This window comes from Colletotrichum aenigma (assembly GCF_013390185.1).
Source record: "Colletotrichum aenigma strain Cg56 chromosome Unknown KSG_Cg56_contig02, whole genome shotgun sequence".
Classification (NCBI taxonomy): domain Eukaryota; kingdom Fungi; phylum Ascomycota; class Sordariomycetes; order Glomerellales; family Glomerellaceae; genus Colletotrichum; species Colletotrichum aenigma.
Window position 1 is genome coordinate 5,243,547 of NW_023500908.1, and position 17,864 is coordinate 5,261,410.

Here is a 17,864-nt window from a genome sequence, read left to right on the forward strand (position 1 = left end):
ATCCCACGCTAAGAAGCAACCACCGACTTCACTGAACCCTCTTCTGGCCCTAGTGCTTCCACGAAAAATGCAAGGAATATATAGGAGAAAAGCATGATTACTAGTTCTACCCCAGAAGACATAACGACGAACCTATCCATAAGATCTACTCGACCTCCGTTATGATTAGATGGACTATAGTACTGTTTGAAGACAACCTTGCAGTCTTCAGACCTAGTCCTCAGTTCCCTATGAGATGTCAACATAACGACAGCATAAAATAGGACGAATGCTAATAAGATGAATGCTAAGTTCACTACTAAGAAAAGGCATGAACCTGGAGAATCGCAAAGAACGGACCTAGACCCCCACAGGTTAGGATCTGTGAAAACAGCCTCACAAAAGCATAATGAGAAGGAAAGCAAATCACCTACCTAGGACAACCAGAGCAGTTAAAAAACTAGACTTACCTACTGACGACAGATCACAACAGGCAATAGATATAAGATCTATTCATCAAATGTCACAAGGACATAAGGGTAATATCAAACTCAAAGTTACTATCAATCAGCAGATAACACTCGCGCTGATCAACAGCGGAGCCGAAGCAAACTTCATTGCCCCCCAAGCTATCAATAGGCTAGGAATACGATAGGGAGGAAAAGAACGACCATATCAGTTACACACGGCAGAAGGAGAAGAATTCAAGTACGAAGGAGGTACCATCTATAATAAGACTGCACCCCTCGAGATGAGCTACCTGAATCGAAAAGAAAGAATCTAATTCGACATTGCTAATCTAGGAACATACGACATAGTGCTAGGACTACCCTGGCTACAAACAAGCAACCCACAGATAGATTAGAGCAAAGGCCAACTCCATTAGGACCACGATGATTCAGTCCCTGAGCAGCCCTGTAAGAATCAGGCCTCAAACGAATCAATACGACAAGGAACAGCAAAACGATACCTCTGTTACCTCAAGACAAAAGAAGCTATATCATAACCACCAATAACGATAGATCTTAAACAGAAGAACGATCCACTTCTGTCTATCCCAGAAGAATATAGAGTTTACGAGAAACTCTTTGCAGCCGAATTAGAAACCAGACTGCCTGAACACACCAGTTTCGACCACGAAATACCCCTCAAAAAAGGGAAGGAACCACGCTTCAACAAAATCTACAGACTCAACCAGACAGAGATAGAAGCCCTAGATAAGTACCTTAAAGAAAACCTGAAGAAGGGATATATCAGACCCTCAACATCACCAGCAGGAAGCCTAATCCTATTCATACCCAAAAAGAACGGAAAACTACGATTATGCGTTAACTACTGCATGCTAAACGAAATAACGATTAAGAACTGCTACCCACTACTACTTATCAACAAGATGAGACGACTCCTTCACAGAGCTAACTGGTTCACAGCCCTCAACCTCAAAGGAGCCTATAACCTGATCAGAATGAAGCAAGGAGAAGAATAGAAGACCGCTTTCAGAACACGAAAAGGATATTTTGAGTACCTCGTTATGCCCTTCAGCCTCACCAACACCCCTGCAACATTCCAAAATATGATCAACTAAGTCTTACGCAAATACGTCGACATCTGCGTAGTAGTCTATCTCAACGACATCCTCATCTTCTTATCGACACTTAAGAAACATAAGGAAGACGTACACCACGTCTTATAAGCCCTCTAAGAAGCTAAGCTATTAGTTAAACCTGAGAAAAGCGAATTCCACACATAAAGGGTGGAATACCTCGGATTCACTATCACCCCTGGAAAAGTCTGTATGTCAGAAAACAAAGTCAAAGCCATCAAGGAATGGCTGGTACCTAACAACCTCAAGGAAGTCCAAGGATTCCTAGGTTTCGTCAACTTCTACTGCAAATTTATCAAAGACTATGGCAAGATCAACGCAGCTCTCATAAGCCTCAGCCGCAAAGACACGCCCTTTATATAGGAAGAACCATAACGAACAGCATTCCAGAAGATCAAGGACCTCATCGCCAGCGAGCCCGTCTTAAGCATTCCAGATCCAACAAAACAGTTTGAAGTAGAACCTAACGCATCTGACTACGCGATAGGAGCATAATTATCCCAACAGGATTCAGAAGGACGACTACACCTATATGCCTTCTTTTCTCGCAAACTCCACGGACCTGAACTCAACTATCAAGTTCACGATAAGGAACTCATGGCAATCATTAAAGCTTTTAAGGAATAGAGACCTGAGCTCTCAGGAACCACATATGAAGTACTTATGTATTCAGACCATAAGAACCTTTCACACTTCACAACTTCAAAAGTGTTGAATAAACAACAGATTAGATAGTCAGAATTCCTATCGGAATTCAACTTCCAAATCATCCACCGCAAAGGATCAGATAATAGCAGAGCTGACGCTCTTAGCTGACGACCAGACTATAACGTCCTAGTACCTAAAGAAACCCAGGTGATTCTCAAAGGAAACAACAACGGAGACCTAGTGCTAGCAACCAAACTCTTGATGATGGCCGGACGATCTAGTACTAGCCCGCCTAACGAACTAGACGACAAAGCAATTAAGGAGTTCTATGCTCGCCCTGCATATAGTCACCAAGGAATCATGAAAACCTAGAAACGACTACGATAATAATATAGAGAAAAGGTCACTAGAGAACGAGTGGCAAAAGCAATTAAGGATTGTGAGGTCTGCCTCAAAAGCAAACCTGCTTATCATCAACCCTATGGTATGCTACAACCCTTGCCTGTGCTGCAAACAGCCTGGCAATCCATATCCCTCGACTTTATCGTCAAATTACCGAAGTCCTGAGAACCCCTTATGGGAACACATTTTGACAGCGTTCTTATCATTATGGACCGACTCATAAAGTACGCCTACTTCATTCTATACAAAGAAGCAAGTAACGCTAAAGAATATGCCTACATATTTCTTAAATATATCATCGCTAACCACAGAACGCCCAGAGAGATTATATTAGACAGAGATAAGATCTTCACTTCCAAATTCTGGAAGTTAATCACATCACAACTCAGCATCAAACAATCAATATCCACTGCATTCCACCCACAAACCGACGGATAAACAGAACGAATCAACTAAATTCTCGAAACATATCTCTACGCCTACGTCAACTACAACTAAGATAATTAGGTGGTATTGCTACTAATAGCCTAGTTCGCCTACAACAGCGCAGTAGGAGAAAGTACCAAGGAATCCCCCTTCTACCTCAACTATGGATTCGAACCAACCGCCTATAGAGAACCCCAAACAGGCCCAGCTGCAGTAAAAGCTGTCGCCTCAATACGCTAAATCAAGGATATCCAGGAAAACGCACGCAAAGAACTTAAATTCGTACGACAAAGAATAACAAAATTCAGCAACAAACGAAGGATTGAGGGACCAACCTTAAAAGAGGGAGATAGCGCCTATCTTATACAGCGAAACATTAAGACAAAGCGACTAAACGACAAACTCAACTATAAAAAACTCAGACCTTTCAAAATTTCACAAGTAATTTCACCAGTTAACTACGAACTAGGACTCCCAGAAACCATGAAGTATCACCTAGTATTCTATGTCTCACTCCTCAAACCAGCACCACGCAGATCACAGACAAACGATATTATCATCGTCGAAGATAACAAGCCAGAGTATGAAGTCGAACGGATTATCGACTATCTCAAAGAACCAGAAGGGTATTAATACCTCGTTAAATAGAAAGGATACAGACATAAAGACAACATATAGGAACCAGCTAAAAACATCACAAACGCAGCAGAAGAACTTACGATCTACTGGCAATAACACCAAGAACGAGAAGCCACACTAACACCTGTTGCACTGGTCCAAAAGAGCGCTGGATATAAACGAATTAGGCACCCACATCGCTTCACCAGACCATCTACTGAAACTAATCGACCGCGACAAGGAAAACTATTTATCCGCCTAGGAACACCAAAAGCCAGTTAAGAAACCTCGGGAGAACCCACGTTTAGAGGAATGCCCAAATCAACCACCCTAGTACCCAGAGAAGACTAATCCGACTCATTCTGAGCACCCCACAGCGACAAATCCTCTATCACCTGGGACTCCTGAGCTTCCAGAGCATGTTCCTCAGCCTCCTATTCATCCACAGACTGCATTCCCCGACGAATCAGATCCGAACCACGCTCCTTCAAGAACCTTTTCTGTCTCCAAAGACGAGACAAACGACCTAGAGCAGCAGCAAGCTGAGTCTGCAGCACCTCCAACGCCTCCTCAGCCTCTTCCTCCTCCCGCTCCACTTTCTTTTGCTTATTGAAATAATAATTCACTACCGCAACAAGTTAGCGACACCAGAGAACACTAAGGTGCCAAGGTACTCATAAGTATTCGCCACGTCACCACCATCACAGTTCGAGAAACCCTGCTTCACACACTCGCCACAACGCTTCGAGTTGGCGAGGTCTATTTTGCACACCTGATTATGCTGAAAACAAGGGGAACAAGGCATTACGTTGTAACCATAGTGATCAACTAAAGCACTGAGAGCCTTATAGTTGCGCTGAATCTGAGTATGATGAGTCTCATGAGAATCTGATTTCTGAACGCAACCTGATATAGTGTCAGCATCATGAGTAAATCAGGAAGCATGATTGACGAAACCCCAACTGGGGACCAACGACCTACTTATGTTAGGTCTTAAGGATAAGACCTTTGGAGAGGGGACCTGATGTTACGACCTGTTATGCATAGATAACAGTTGACCGACCCACTTAGGCGTCGGGCGGCTAGGACAGGATATTTATACTGCAGGATCATGGGAACAACAGGAACTCACTCGGTAACAGAAGAACTATGGTCTAAGTCACGTGATGATAAGATAACGATCATATTGGATCAATATGATCCAACACGACTTGGGGGCTAAACGATCATTCTGGATCGGAATGATCCAGATCGACCCAAAGTACAAAGGAACATGTTCAGAATTAGACTTATATATAATGACCCTGAGCCTGGCTTATGGTCAGACTTCTATAGCTCTTCAGCAATCAACTTAGTATTCATCCTCACGGATACTCTCAGCTTACCTTCACTGCGAATCACTTGTTGAGTCTAAGACTGATCACCTTAGCCTCTGAAGAACTGATCTACTACAGCCTACGAACTACGACCTACGACCACAACCCAGTGTACTGTTAGAACGTATCAATCCCCAGCTTCTGTTAGCAGACCCTACTGTCGGATAGCTGACCGTAACAATATTATGGTCCAGTCGTCAGCTAAGAGCGTCAGCTCTGCTATTATCTGATCCCTTGCAGTGGATGATTCAGAAGTTGAATTCTGATAAGAATTCTAACCATCTAATCTGTCGTTTATTCAACACTTTTCAAGTTATGAAGTGTGAAAGGTTCTTATGTTCTGAATATATAAGTACTTTATATATGGTTCCTGAGAGCTTAGGTCTCTATTCCTTGAAGGCTTTGATGATTGCCATAAGTTCCTTATTGTGGATCTGATAGTTGAGTTCAGGTCTGTGGAGCTTGCGAGAGAAGAAGGCGTATAGATATAGTTGTCCTTCTGAATCTCATTAAGATAGTTACGCTCTAATCGCATAGTCAGATGCATCAGGCTCTGCTTCAAACTGCTTTGTTAGGTCTGGAATAATTAAGACGGGCTCACTAGCGATAAGGTCCTTAATCTTCTGGAATGCTGTTTGTTATGGTTCTTCCCATATAAAGGGTGTGTCTTTGCAGCTGAGGCTTATAAAAGCTGCTTTAATCTTACTATAGTCTTTAATAAATTTGCAGTAGAAGTTGATAAAACCGAGGAATCCTTAGACTTCCTTAAGGTTGTTAGGTACCAGCTATTCCTTAATAGCTTTAACTTTATTTTCTGATATACAGACTTTTCTAGGGGTGATAGTGAATCTGAGGTATTCCACCTTTTGTGTGTGGAATTCGCTTTTCTCAAGTTTAACTAATAGCTTAGCTTCTTAGAGGGCTTATAAGATATGGTGTACGTCTTCTTTATATTTCTTAAGTATTGATGAGAAGATGAGGATGTTGTTGAGATAGACTACTATGCAGATGTTAATATATTTGCATAGAACTTAGTTGATTATATTCTGGAATGTTGCAGGGGCGTTAGTGAGACCGAAAGGCATGACGAGGTACTCAAAATATCCTTTTCATGTTCTGAAGGCGGTCTTCTATTCTTCTCTTTATTTCATTCTGATTAAGTTGTAGGCTCCTTTGAGGTTGAGGGCTGTGAACTAATTAGCTCTATAGAGGAGTCATCTTATTTTGTCGATAAGCAGTAGTAGATAGCAGTTCTTAATCGTTATCTTATTAAGTATGCAGTAATCAACATATAGTTATAACTTTCCGTTTTTCTTAGGTATAAATAGGATTAGACTTCCTACTAGTGATATTAAAGGTCTGATATATCCCTTCTTAAGATTTTCGTCAAGATATTTATCTAGGGCTTCTATCTCTGTCTGGTTAAGTCTGTAGATTTTGTTAAATCGTGGTTCTTTTCCTTCTTTGAGGGGTATTTCGTAGTTGAAACTGGTATGTTTAGGTAGTCCTGTTTCTAATTCAGCTGCAAAGAGTTTCTCATAAATTCTGTATTCTTCTAGGATAGACAGAAGTGGATCGTTCTTCTGTTTGAGATCTATCGTTATTAGTGGTTATGATATAGCTTCTTTTGCCTTAAGGTAACAGAGGTATCGTTTTGCTGTTCCTTGTCGTATTAATTTGTTTGAGGCCTGGTTCTAACAGGGCTGCTCAGGGACTGAATTATCATGGTCCTAATAGAGTTAGCCTTCGCTCTAATCTATCTGTGGGTTGCTTGTTTATAGCTAGGGTAGTCCTAGCACTATGTTATATATTCTTAGATCAGCAATATCGAATTAGATTCTTTCTTTTTGATTCAGGTAGCTTATCTTAAGGGATGCAGTCTGATTATGGATAATACCTCCTTTGTACTTGAATTCTTCTCCTTCTGCTGTGTGTAACTGATATAGTTATTCTTTTCCTCCCTATTATATTTCTAGCCTATTGATAGCTTAGGGGGTAATGAAGTTTGCTTCAGCTCTACTATTAATTAGTGTGAGTGTTATCTGCTGGTTGATAGTAACTTTGAGTTTGATGTTACCCTTATATCCTTATGATATTTAGTGAGTAGCTCTTATGTTTGTTGCCTGTTGTGATCTGTTGTCAGTAGGTAAGTCTAGTTTTTTAACTGCTCTAGTTGTCCTAGGTAGGTGATTTGCTTTCCTTCTCATCATGCTTTTACGAGGCTGTTTTTGCAGATCCTAACCTGTGGAGGTCTAGGTCTATTCTTTGCGATTCTCTAGGCTTATACCTTTTCTTAGTAGTGAACTTAGCATTTATCTTATTAGCATTCATCCTATTTCATACTGTCGTTATGTTGACATCTCATAGGGAACTGAGGGCTAGGTCTAAAGACTGTAAGGTTATCTTTAAATAGTACTATAGTCCATCTAATCATAACGGAGGTTAAGTAGATCTTATAGATAGGTTTGTCGTTATATCTTCTGGGGTAGAACTAGTAGTTATGCTTTTCTCCTATATATTCCTTATATTTATCGTGGAAGCACTAGGACCAGAAGAGGGTTCAGTGAAGCTGGTGGTTGCTTCTCAGCGTGGGATGATCTTCTGTGTGTAGCTGAGGGGTGTAGCCTCAGTCTCGTTAGGCTGCTGAGGTGCTATAGAAGTAGCGTTATTGCTTGTCTTAAAGCATATCGATTACTTAGTATCTCAGAAGTTGCTTAGTTCTTCCTTCCTAGTTGTTAGGTTCTTCTTTAGAACTGGACTTATCCACACTAGGGGTGAACCTATAGGCGATCTCTATCTGAGCGTGTTGTCAGGCAATATCGTAAGGTTTATCTGAGTTATAGGGAGAGCTTTCTCCTTCTCTAAAAGTCTAGTTGTTAGTCATACTGAGGAGTTATTATTCTATTAGAGGATTATGTTAGTGTTCTGGTTCTTCTTCTGATTCTTATTGTTGATATAGTCGCACTTATCTGTTGTCTTCTTGCTTGATTAGCTCTATTTCCTTCTGGATTTGTTATTCTTTGTAATAGAGTTGCTAGCTAGTTATATAGGGGGTGATTAGTTCTAATCGCTGAATTTATAGCATCTCATTAAGTTGTTCAACTGGTTTTCTAGCTATTTTGCTGTTGCTGGAATATATTATTGCCAGGGTCCTAGGGCGAGTGTCTAGGATAGTTATATTATATCCAGACCGTCTAGGGTTGCTATCCCTTAGGTAGTGTCCTAATATTTCTTTATCTTTAAAGTGAATCCAGCAGTTATCATCATAATATCTGGTCTAGGATTATGATATATATAGGGCTTTTGCGATTATGTTGACTTATTGAGGTCGCTCTGCCACTGGTCTCTAGGGGAGCTTCTTAGGCTGTCTGTAATCTCTAGCGATATAGCCTTGCTTATTGCAGTTATAGCATTTAGGGTTCTAAGGCTTCTTGTCGTTAGGTTTGGTCATCATGCTGAGATCTATAGGTCTGCTGTGTTATCTGTAGGCAGTGCTCTGGCGGGTGTTATTCCAGTTGTTACAGGGTCTGTTGTTGTTCCGCTAGCTGTTGAATTTCTGCTGGGGTTGCCACTAGTACTTACGTCTGGTATTTAGGGTTTATTGTTTCTCTCCTTATTCCTTTTGTTATTTATAGAGGCAGTTATCAACCTTAATAGCATATTCAATATAGGCGAGGAAACTAGGAGGTGTTTCTAGTTTAGCTATTTTGTCCTTAACATCATCCTTAAGTCCTTAGTAGAAGGCAAAGACTTTGCTTTCGTCAGTCATATAGAGTCTTACAGCTAATCGTCTGAACTCTGCAGCGTAAAGCGTAGCTGACTTAGTTTGTCGTAGGTGGGATAGGTCTCGCTCAGCCTGTCTTTGTTCATCAGGGTTGAGGAAGAGGGATTCTAGGGCCTTAACATAGCCTGTGAAGCTGAAGAAGGTGCTTTTTACTTCCTCGCTATACTTCTCAATAGGGTTGTTAAGCTATTCCTATTGGAGGGGTTCAAACCAGGCAAGGGCTCATCCTCAAAGGAAAGTGGCTGCATATATAACGCGTTCGGTGTCGTTCTAGAAGGTGTTTATATAGAAGGCCTGGTAGGTCTAAACCTATACTAGGTGTCCTTTAAGTTATCCTGGGGTTCTATTGAAAGTGGAGGGCGTGTTAAGCTTAAGGCGTTCTCATCCTTCAACTAGGGCGGATATAACGTTAGCAGCAGCTTAGAGGGTGGCGACTTCTTTCTCTAGATCCTGGTTTTTGCAGGCTTGTTCCTGAAGTTCGCTAAGGGCTGCAGCGTTCTGGTTGAATATTTCATATATTACCTTAAAGTTGCTGTTAGTCTTATTAAGCTGGCGCTTAAGTTCTTTAGTGTCGTTCTTGCTATCTGAGTCGTCCTTTATCTTCTGGTCTCCTAGTTCCTAGGCTAGGTTTTAGGTGGCTTATCCTCCTGAAGTAGACGAGGATCCTAGGGTAGGCGACTTAACAGAGGCGTAGGAAGATATTATTATTTATTACTATTAGTAGGAATTAATAGTTAACTTACTAAATGGGAGCAATCAAAGTGTTATAGTCAGCTATCCGACAGTAGGGTCTGCTAACAGAAGCTGGGGATTGATACGTTCTAACAGTACACTAGGTTGTGGTTGTAGGTCGTAGTTCGTAGGCTGTAGTAGATTAGGTCTTCAGAGGCTAAGGTGATCAGTCTTAGACTTAATAAGTGATTTATAGTGAAGGTAAGCTGAGAGTATCTATGAGGATAAATACTAAGTTAGTTGCTGAAGAGCTATGAAGGTCTAACTATAAGCTAGGCTCAGGGTCACACTATATATAAGTCTAAGGTAGTTTCCTTATTCTGAGGACTGATATCTTTCTGAGCGGTCTCCAGGTGTGGACCGCTTTCTCTGTGTCAGTCCTAAGTCAGGACTGCTTATCTTTTGCCGGTCCTTCTTATCATCACGTGACTTATACTATAGTTCTTCTATTCCGAGTGAGCCCCTGTTGTTCCTGTGATCCTGCAGAGTACAAATATCCTGTCCTAGCCGCCTGACGCCTAAGTGGGGTCGTTCAACTGTTATCCATGCATAACGGGTCGTAACAACAAGGTCTAGCTTTATATAGGCTACTATAGATCCCCTAGGCTATACAAGAAACTAGATTGGTTGCACCATAAGTATGCTGTTATGAATATTATCTCACTATATATAGTAGAGCTTGACGTGCTAACAGCTATATACCCACGCTTCTATATGGATACCCTGAAGCATGCAGGTAATAACCCCTTACCTAGTTAAACATTAGATAATAAGCAGCTGCTACTAATTATAGATAATAAAGGCGAGGAGACCTGGAATATAGAGAGTATTAACGCTGCTACCTGGAAGCGTTGAGGGCGTAGGCGACGCTGTAAAGTTCTGGTTAAGTGGGAAGGATACGTGGAGAGGACCTAGGAGCCTATTGAGACGCTCCAGGGGACGGAAGCATTAGAGGCTTATGAACGCCATTATGGCTCCGCGATGGAGCATGATGGAGACCCAGCCTTAGGGCCGCGGGCACGCCGCCGGAGGGGAGCGGGGGGGTAATGTCACGGGCTAGAGCCCGGATTGATATCTCCGGCTTTGCCGGAGCAGTTACTGAGATCCAGCTCCGTTAGACCCACTACTCTGCCGTGGTACACCGCCTAACCCGGTCTGCTTCACCGCTGTTAGGTGCCTACTCTTGTAAAGTCCTTTCTTCCTTCTTCAGCTTAGAATAGTCAATCGACGGCACCTCTACGTTGAACAAGCCTAGGGGCCAGCCCCTTACACTATTACCGTTACTGTTATCGTCGTCTGTTGTCGTCGTCCTCACCAAAGAGACCAGGTACATCGGAAATGTAGCCGCCCATACGTAGGGAAATCAGAGGGTCTCTTTTAATAAATAGTCGACTCTTCCATATGACCGCACCGGAGACTCTTCGACGCCGTAATGCCGGCGACGACGTTCAACTGCTTATGAAGTGGACATTACCGGCCGCGCCAATTGAAGCTTCTTCTAGACAAGCTCGTAAACACGGATGCCGGTCTAGAGTCCGTGAACCCGGCCGGTAGCAAGATTCATGATTCGTGAACTCTCCACCACCCATCCTAGGGAGTTGCCATAATCAGACGTCTCGGCGCATCAACTGACTTGCCAAGATGACGTTTTCGTCTCAGCTTATTCATGATGCAGATCAGCAATCGATATGCTGGACCCGATTTTCACTGGGATCCCAACTTCCTCGAATTGTGAGGATTCATTTCGCGTCGTGGAGCCAACCGGCAACTGGGGCTGCAACGAGATATTTTGCTTGGCGACGGGTTACTCCAGGACTCCCTCAAATTTACTCAGGCATCCGTGGATGTTTAAGAGTAGTGGTGCTGCCCTATCTTCCGGAGTCACTGTGGTTGTCGTTGTGATTCGCTTTTGTCAACAGCGCAGTCAACAACTCGGTATCATGAAGCTCACCATCCTTCTTTTCGCCCTCTTCTTGGCCCGAGTCTCGGCCGAGTGCAACTTCAGCGGCGGCTTTGGCGCTTGTCTCAATTGGTGCTATGACACAAACCCAGGCGCCGAGAGATACATTATTGAGGGATGCTACAGGGCCGTTTGCTCTGATTGCAGACCCAATTGAGCGGGCGCAAGTAGGTTAATTGCACCTAGATGACCGCGCCTAAGCTGACTTGCCACTGAAGACGCGCTCTACGCAGCACAAAGTCATGGATTGACTTCAAGAAAATGTATTATGTTCATATGAGAGGCCAGGCATCAGCCCGTCGGATGCCTTCTTGGGATCCTCCCCCTCTATGACTCTAATGTCAAGGGTCTTATTGATCTTCTTCCATCATTACACTCAAATAAATCGATTGCCCCTTCGATGCTCTTGCGCCCACATTGCCATTATATCCTGTGCTCACTGCATTTTAGTATAGGTACTACTCGGGTATGGTCCTTTCTTTCGCTCACTCCTGGCTTTTCGGCCGTCACGACTTCATGTCGCCGCCAACAGCCGATGATCCCTCCCCATTAGCATTGACCTCATTCGACGCCTGACCTCCTGCTACCTTTTCGTATGCTGGCGCCGCCGTACTCGGACCCTCATAGGCTGGGACTGCTTCGTCAACTGGTGGTGGAGGCGGTTCTAATGACAACGTCGCCATACCTGCCGACGCCGCTCCAACACCCCCGCTCAGCGCCTCTTCCACCGGAGGATGCACAGCGATTCTGTTCTGCCATCCGCATTCCCAGGACTCTCCTCCAATTGAAAGCTTCACCTCCCAGTGCAATACATGAGATAGTCTCACGCAGTACGTCGTGTATGTGGGTGACATCGTCTCAAGTGTCCCGCCGCCGAATCTCGAGGCGCCAACTACCGACCCCCTGGCGTCGATCTGCAGGCCCAAAATTGCCCCAAGATCCAGTACGTCCTCCTTGGGAGCGCAAGGGACTTCAAATCCGTCGACCTCGTTGACGAACTTGTTGGTCCTGCCGATGCATAGCTTCCTTGTCTTGCTGCCTTCATGCGAGTCGAAAGTTCCCGGGCAGATGACACCAACCGTGCTTTGCATCTCTAGCGTAGCGCTCTTGATATAAGCCTTTTGAGGGACATCTTGGATGACATCGGAGCTCTTCTCTCTGTTTGGTATGATGCGCAATCTGAAGGGTATTGTGTGCGGATTTCCTAGTTGTATTTGCGTGGGGTACTCGACTCTCATTGAAAAATGGAAATTCGGCACCTTGGAAGATCCGAAGAACTTTTGCGACTTCTGCTTGAAACTCAGTTTCACATCTTCCATTCCAGGGATCAGTCGCTGCGTCGACACAAGTCCGTTCATCACTCTCCCTGTCAATCCAAACTCCGTCATTGGCGGCGACGGCGATGGCACGGACCACACTCTCAATGGCATCGTTGCCTCAGTAATTTTGCTCTTCCCCTCGACTCGCAACTCGGCTTCGAGCCAGTACTCAACATATCCATGCCAACTCTTGCCGAACCCAGAGTGTTCAAAGAAGAAGCTTCCTGGCAGAGGCTGCTCGGGCACACCCAGCTTTCCTTGTGGATCACCGGGCGCATGCAAGAAGCACGCGGCCCTCTCATTCTCAGATAATCCCGCATTTACGGCGGCGGCATCGGTGTGAGTCGGAAGTGCCAACGCAAAAGGCCATGAATGCTCTTCTCCTGCGCCTTGGGCGACGTGTATCGGTCCATGATGGACGACGTCGGCGATGGCTCCCTCGCGCCAGAAGTTGAAGCGGGAGCGGTAGTAGCTTTTTGAGTTGTTTCCACGGTCGATCACGAGTTTTGCTTTGGCACGGCCGAGGAGACGGACACGGATGGTGGCGTTCGGTGCGACGATGTGAGACTTGCGGACGATGTGGCCTAGGACGACGCTTCCTGGGTACAGCGGCGTTGCAGGGTTGACAAGCTGGATAGAGAGGTCGTTGGATCTTTTGATGTGTGTCGGCGGCATGTCGATGAATGTTACGGCGCAATCACTGTGTTGAAGATGGCGCCGCCGATGCGAAGTGACGATTCGAGATGTCAAGGTGAGGTTGACGTTCGCGAACGGGCCTTAGCTGAAAAGGCGCTAAGGGTGGCGTTGTCAGCACCTTGGCGCTAGGCACCAACCAGAAGCTGTTTGTCCTCATCCTGGGGAATGTGATCACCACTCAAGATCTGACCGTGAGTAATCGCACCTCTTGAATCTCGAAGCGACTTGTGCAATTTATGCACTCATTGTGCACCTGAAGCTATTGTCAGCAACGTTTTCAGCGTCACCGAATCAAGTGGCCGAACATCAGCGCAAACACGTTTTGTGCTAAGAAATAGCTTTGCTAATTATTCAGTTATTCAATATTTTTTTTTATTTCTTTTGTGTACGATATGGTTGAATAATACCATTCATGTTCCCATGGAGTGTACCACTTAGGTACAAATTCCTTGTATCCCCATCATCCTTGTTGCTATCCTTATTTGCGTACTAGTTAGAGCTTGCCCTTGGGTAGTACTAGTCTCTAGGAAAACCCTCTCGGTATCGGGCGGCAACTCACACGAGCCTATTGAGAGAAGGGATTTTGGTTAGACATTTCAATTCCTGGTCCAAATCCTCGAAAATGGGTCGTGCTAGACGTTCCAATGATCATCAAGTCAACTGCTTCTCTATCGTTTGCGAAGAATATCTCTACGCCCGGCCTCTCACGAAACACCATGTCGACTCGGAGGTCAAATAGTATATGATCAAAAGGATTTAATCAAGAATTTCATAAATAGGAGCAATTGACAGTTCAGTTTCAAAACTCTTTGTTTTTGATTGCTAAATGCTCTGTCGTCCGGGCAAATTGGACAGGACTGATGTCTGATGTCATGTTGTTCCTCAGATTGGCGATGTTCTCTGCAATATGACTGTAGTCCTTAAGCCTTTTCTAATTGTGCCAATCTTTCACAGCGAGACATTTCTTGGCAGTATTAACTTTCCATGTGAAGTGAAACATATCTTTTGTGAATCCAACACATCTCCAGCATAAATGTGGATGAATAACGAAACAGCATACATCTTGCAACAGGTAACCATAGTCATAATTGGGAGTGGACATTTTCAAACGACTCCTTTCAGGTCCAAGTCTTGCTGGACATGCTGGTTATTTTCGTGCATGGCTTGGTGAGAGAATTAAGCTGATTCTGCATGTGAGTCTCGTCACGTAGAGCTCTGGGTGGCATTCGTGTTGGTTGATGGGTAGCCACCTCATGTGATGCCTGGACTAATTGAATGACAATGAAGGCTCAGGCGGCATCACGCCTTCAAATGCAATGCGGTAGGCAGAAACGGGGCAGCTCGGTAAATAGACCTTTGCTCAACGCTGATCAGGCAGGCTCAGCCTGCCAAAAACGCAACAGTATCTTGGCTTCTTGAGTCTCCCACCTGGTCATCATGTCAACCAACCACAGCCACGCTGGAACCTTGGCTTTAGCAACCAACACGCTGTCTCATCGAATGCGGAGTTTGTCAACTTTGCGGTCTCGACAACCCTTGTCACCAACGCCTTGCTGGGCGGCTAGGCAGCGCTTAAAACCTGGAAATTGCGGGCCTCCGCTGCTCCCCCGCTCCGCCTGACAAGAATTGTCGACATTCGAGGCCTCCGTGAAGTCGTGGCATATAATCTTGTCTTGTTCCATCTTCAGCATATTTTCCTCCATCGCCGCTCAAGATCGGGGGCCAAAAGATCGTATATTGCAACTCGCCGCGGCGTCAACCCTCTCACCGACTCCAGGGGGCGCTACTCCTGCTAACGCCGCGCCATCCAGCTAGAATTAAAGTTACCTTACGATCCCGAATATGCCTCATTCGACTCTGGGAGAAAAACTGGAGTCGCAGCGATTATGGTGGAACAAGCAACTTGACGTCAGGGCTTTTCTGGTCTTTCAACGTCTACTACGATTTTACAACACCTTCGTCATTCTCTCTGCTCTTATCAGCGGTCTGGCTGTCGCCGCCCTAACCTTCCCCGACTTCCACCCCAGTACCTCAGGGGTCGGAGAAGTTGGTGAAGGTCTTCTCTGCAGCTCCGCCGTGACAGGCGTCTTGTCTGCAGTCATGGCGACAATGCTGCTCTTTGCATTCGAAGGGTTTGAAAGGGCAACTCGGACGGATCTTGCTGTGGCATGGTCGCCGCTAGTCCTGTTGGACATCTCGATTGTTGAATTTCTGGTCGGAATAGTGTGCTGGTATTGGGCCAAGAATGTTGCTTGGAGGGGAGCTCTGGTCGCAGTGGAGCTGGGGTCACTAATGGGATGCTGCGTTGCCCTTTCGGTTTGGGTGTGGCTACGTCTCAGTACGAAAGGAGGTTTAGGCCTCGAAGAGAGACAGCGTTCGGTGGAACAGGGACGTGCAGCAGACGCGTGAATCATTTTTTTAGTTGGAGCCGACTCAACACATCTACATACCGTCCGCCTGCAGGGGACGAACGGGAAAACTTGAGCAATGAGAGCTGCAACCCAGCAATATATCTTTTCATGACCACGGATCCTAGTCGTTGGCTTCCTCTGCCGTCCACTGCTCCCTTGCTCGGAGAGTGTCCCCGGTCCCAGCTGTGGAGGGCATCAGCGTGTTTTGTACCGTCATCAGCAAATCCGCAGACTCTGTCGTTCTCCACCCCCAAGACCTGACATCAACGACTTGAAAGCCCGGGAGGATCAAACGGGTCCGGCTTTTTTTCTTTTTTGTGGTCTGTAGACCAAAGTGTCGTCTTTAAACACTGCTAGACAGATTAGGTGAGCGTCAGACGTCTAATTCAACTTCACTATTTCGTCGCATTCTCGCTCAACCAAGTGCGCTCTGTATCGTGGTTATGTTCTTTTCCCATCTTTCTGCCATGGCACTTGAACCCCAAAATCGTCGGCTATTCTCATCGCAGAGACCAGACATCCCTCGAGCAAAACCATTCCATCCCAACACCACGCACCTGCCAGCCAAACATTGTCCTCTCCGTTAACCCATTCCATCCCCATTGCTTGCTCCATCTTCTTGTTCTTAGTTCCCCCAGCGCCCATTATCTTCTGAACGATTGCTCTACTCTCAGTCGTTCTGAGCGTGCGTGTAAACGTGGCCGATCGAAGCTCTCTTTTTACCTCGGCCTCAGGGTCAAGCGGGCAAGTGCTCACTACCGCTCCCCCAGGCATTGTGTGCAAGGCTTCAGTTCTTGCCTTCTTGCCGAAGTCGGTTCGCAGGCAAATGTGTTGGGCCGGCAAGGTGCTTCCCTGGTGATGCGCGCAGCCCTGAGGATAACCGTGCTTGCCGTGGACGACAGAAAACATGCCTTCGGCGCTCGACTGCGTCGAACGGAGGACAGAACTCTCGACGCGAATCGCTGGAATGTTTCCGAGAGACTTCTCTAGAAGCGCAAAGACCTTACCGGCCACATCCGGCGAGACTGCGAGGATCACTTTGTCGAACTCTTCTTCCAGTATTGACCCATCCTTCATTGTCTGCCAGCTAATCTTTGTGCCTCTGCTTTCTGCTGAGACGACTTTCATGACGCGAGCTCCTAGTCGAATATCTTCAATGCCCTCTATGAGTCTGTATTCCACTTGGTGGACGCCTCCACAGACGGCGTAGTGTTGATGGCCGTGAGATGATTTCTTGTAGTTGACCACGTCGCTTGCTGGAAATGCTAGCAGCTCGTCGTGAGAGCATGTTGACACGCTGCTCAAGAGTGGAAGCAAGTAATGTGTCGTGTACCGGCGTGGCAGCCATATTCTCTTGGTGTATTCCGCAAACGACTCTCCGCCGTCAGATCCGTCGGTCTTGGGATGCACGAAAAAGCATGCCACGGTAAACCAAAACTGGCACACGACCAAGTATAAGATTTCGACGACATATGCCATGATGCTTCTATTTCCTGGCCACGGGGGGACTCGGTGCAAGTTTGAGGCATACACGAAGTACTCCCCCGGCATGCCAACATGTGCGCCCTCGCAGCTTCCACCATCCTTTGCCATAGCTGCGTCAACCTTCCGAGGTGGTAGAGCTTTCATGAAGGAGAACAGGAATTTGATCGGGTGATAGGGGATGCCTAAGTGATCATACATGCGCGTCACGTTCGCGTAGTAGCCTCCAGCGAGGGCGCGCATCGGGAGATCGATTCGCTCGACCACGCCGGATTTCTCATCCCGAATTGCAACCGACGCCGAGTCAAATGAGATACTTTAAGCCTAGCAGAGTTAGCTTGCAGCACAATACTGCCCACAATGTTTGCATACCTGTTCAAGCAATGTTACTACATAGCGTCGCTCTTTGTCGTTGTGAAGCAGGTATG

At 45.6% G+C, this 17,864-nt stretch overlaps 2 protein-coding genes across 2 annotated transcripts; both read right to left on the reverse strand.

The window, feature by feature from the left end:
* Window positions 1-12,034: 12,034 nt before the first annotated feature.
* CGCA056_v003437 (uncharacterized protein) lies at window positions 12,035-13,522 on the reverse strand (the record flags this gene model as incomplete). The annotated part of the gene is made up of 1 exon (XM_037318694.1): window positions 12,035-13,522. One exon carries the CDS (start codon window positions 13,520-13,522, stop codon window positions 12,035-12,037), a length of 1,488 nt encoding a protein of 495 aa, XP_037183870.1.
* A 3,096-nt stretch (window positions 13,523-16,618) lies between these two features.
* Window positions 16,619-17,679, reverse strand: CGCA056_v003438 (uncharacterized protein; the record flags this gene model as incomplete). The annotated part of the gene is made up of 2 exons (XM_037318695.1): window positions 16,619-16,621; window positions 16,678-17,679. The coding sequence occupies 2 exons, from the start codon at window positions 17,677-17,679 to the stop codon at window positions 16,619-16,621; spliced, it is 1,005 nt and encodes a 334-aa protein (XP_037183869.1).
* Window positions 17,680-17,864: the final 185 nt, after the last annotated feature.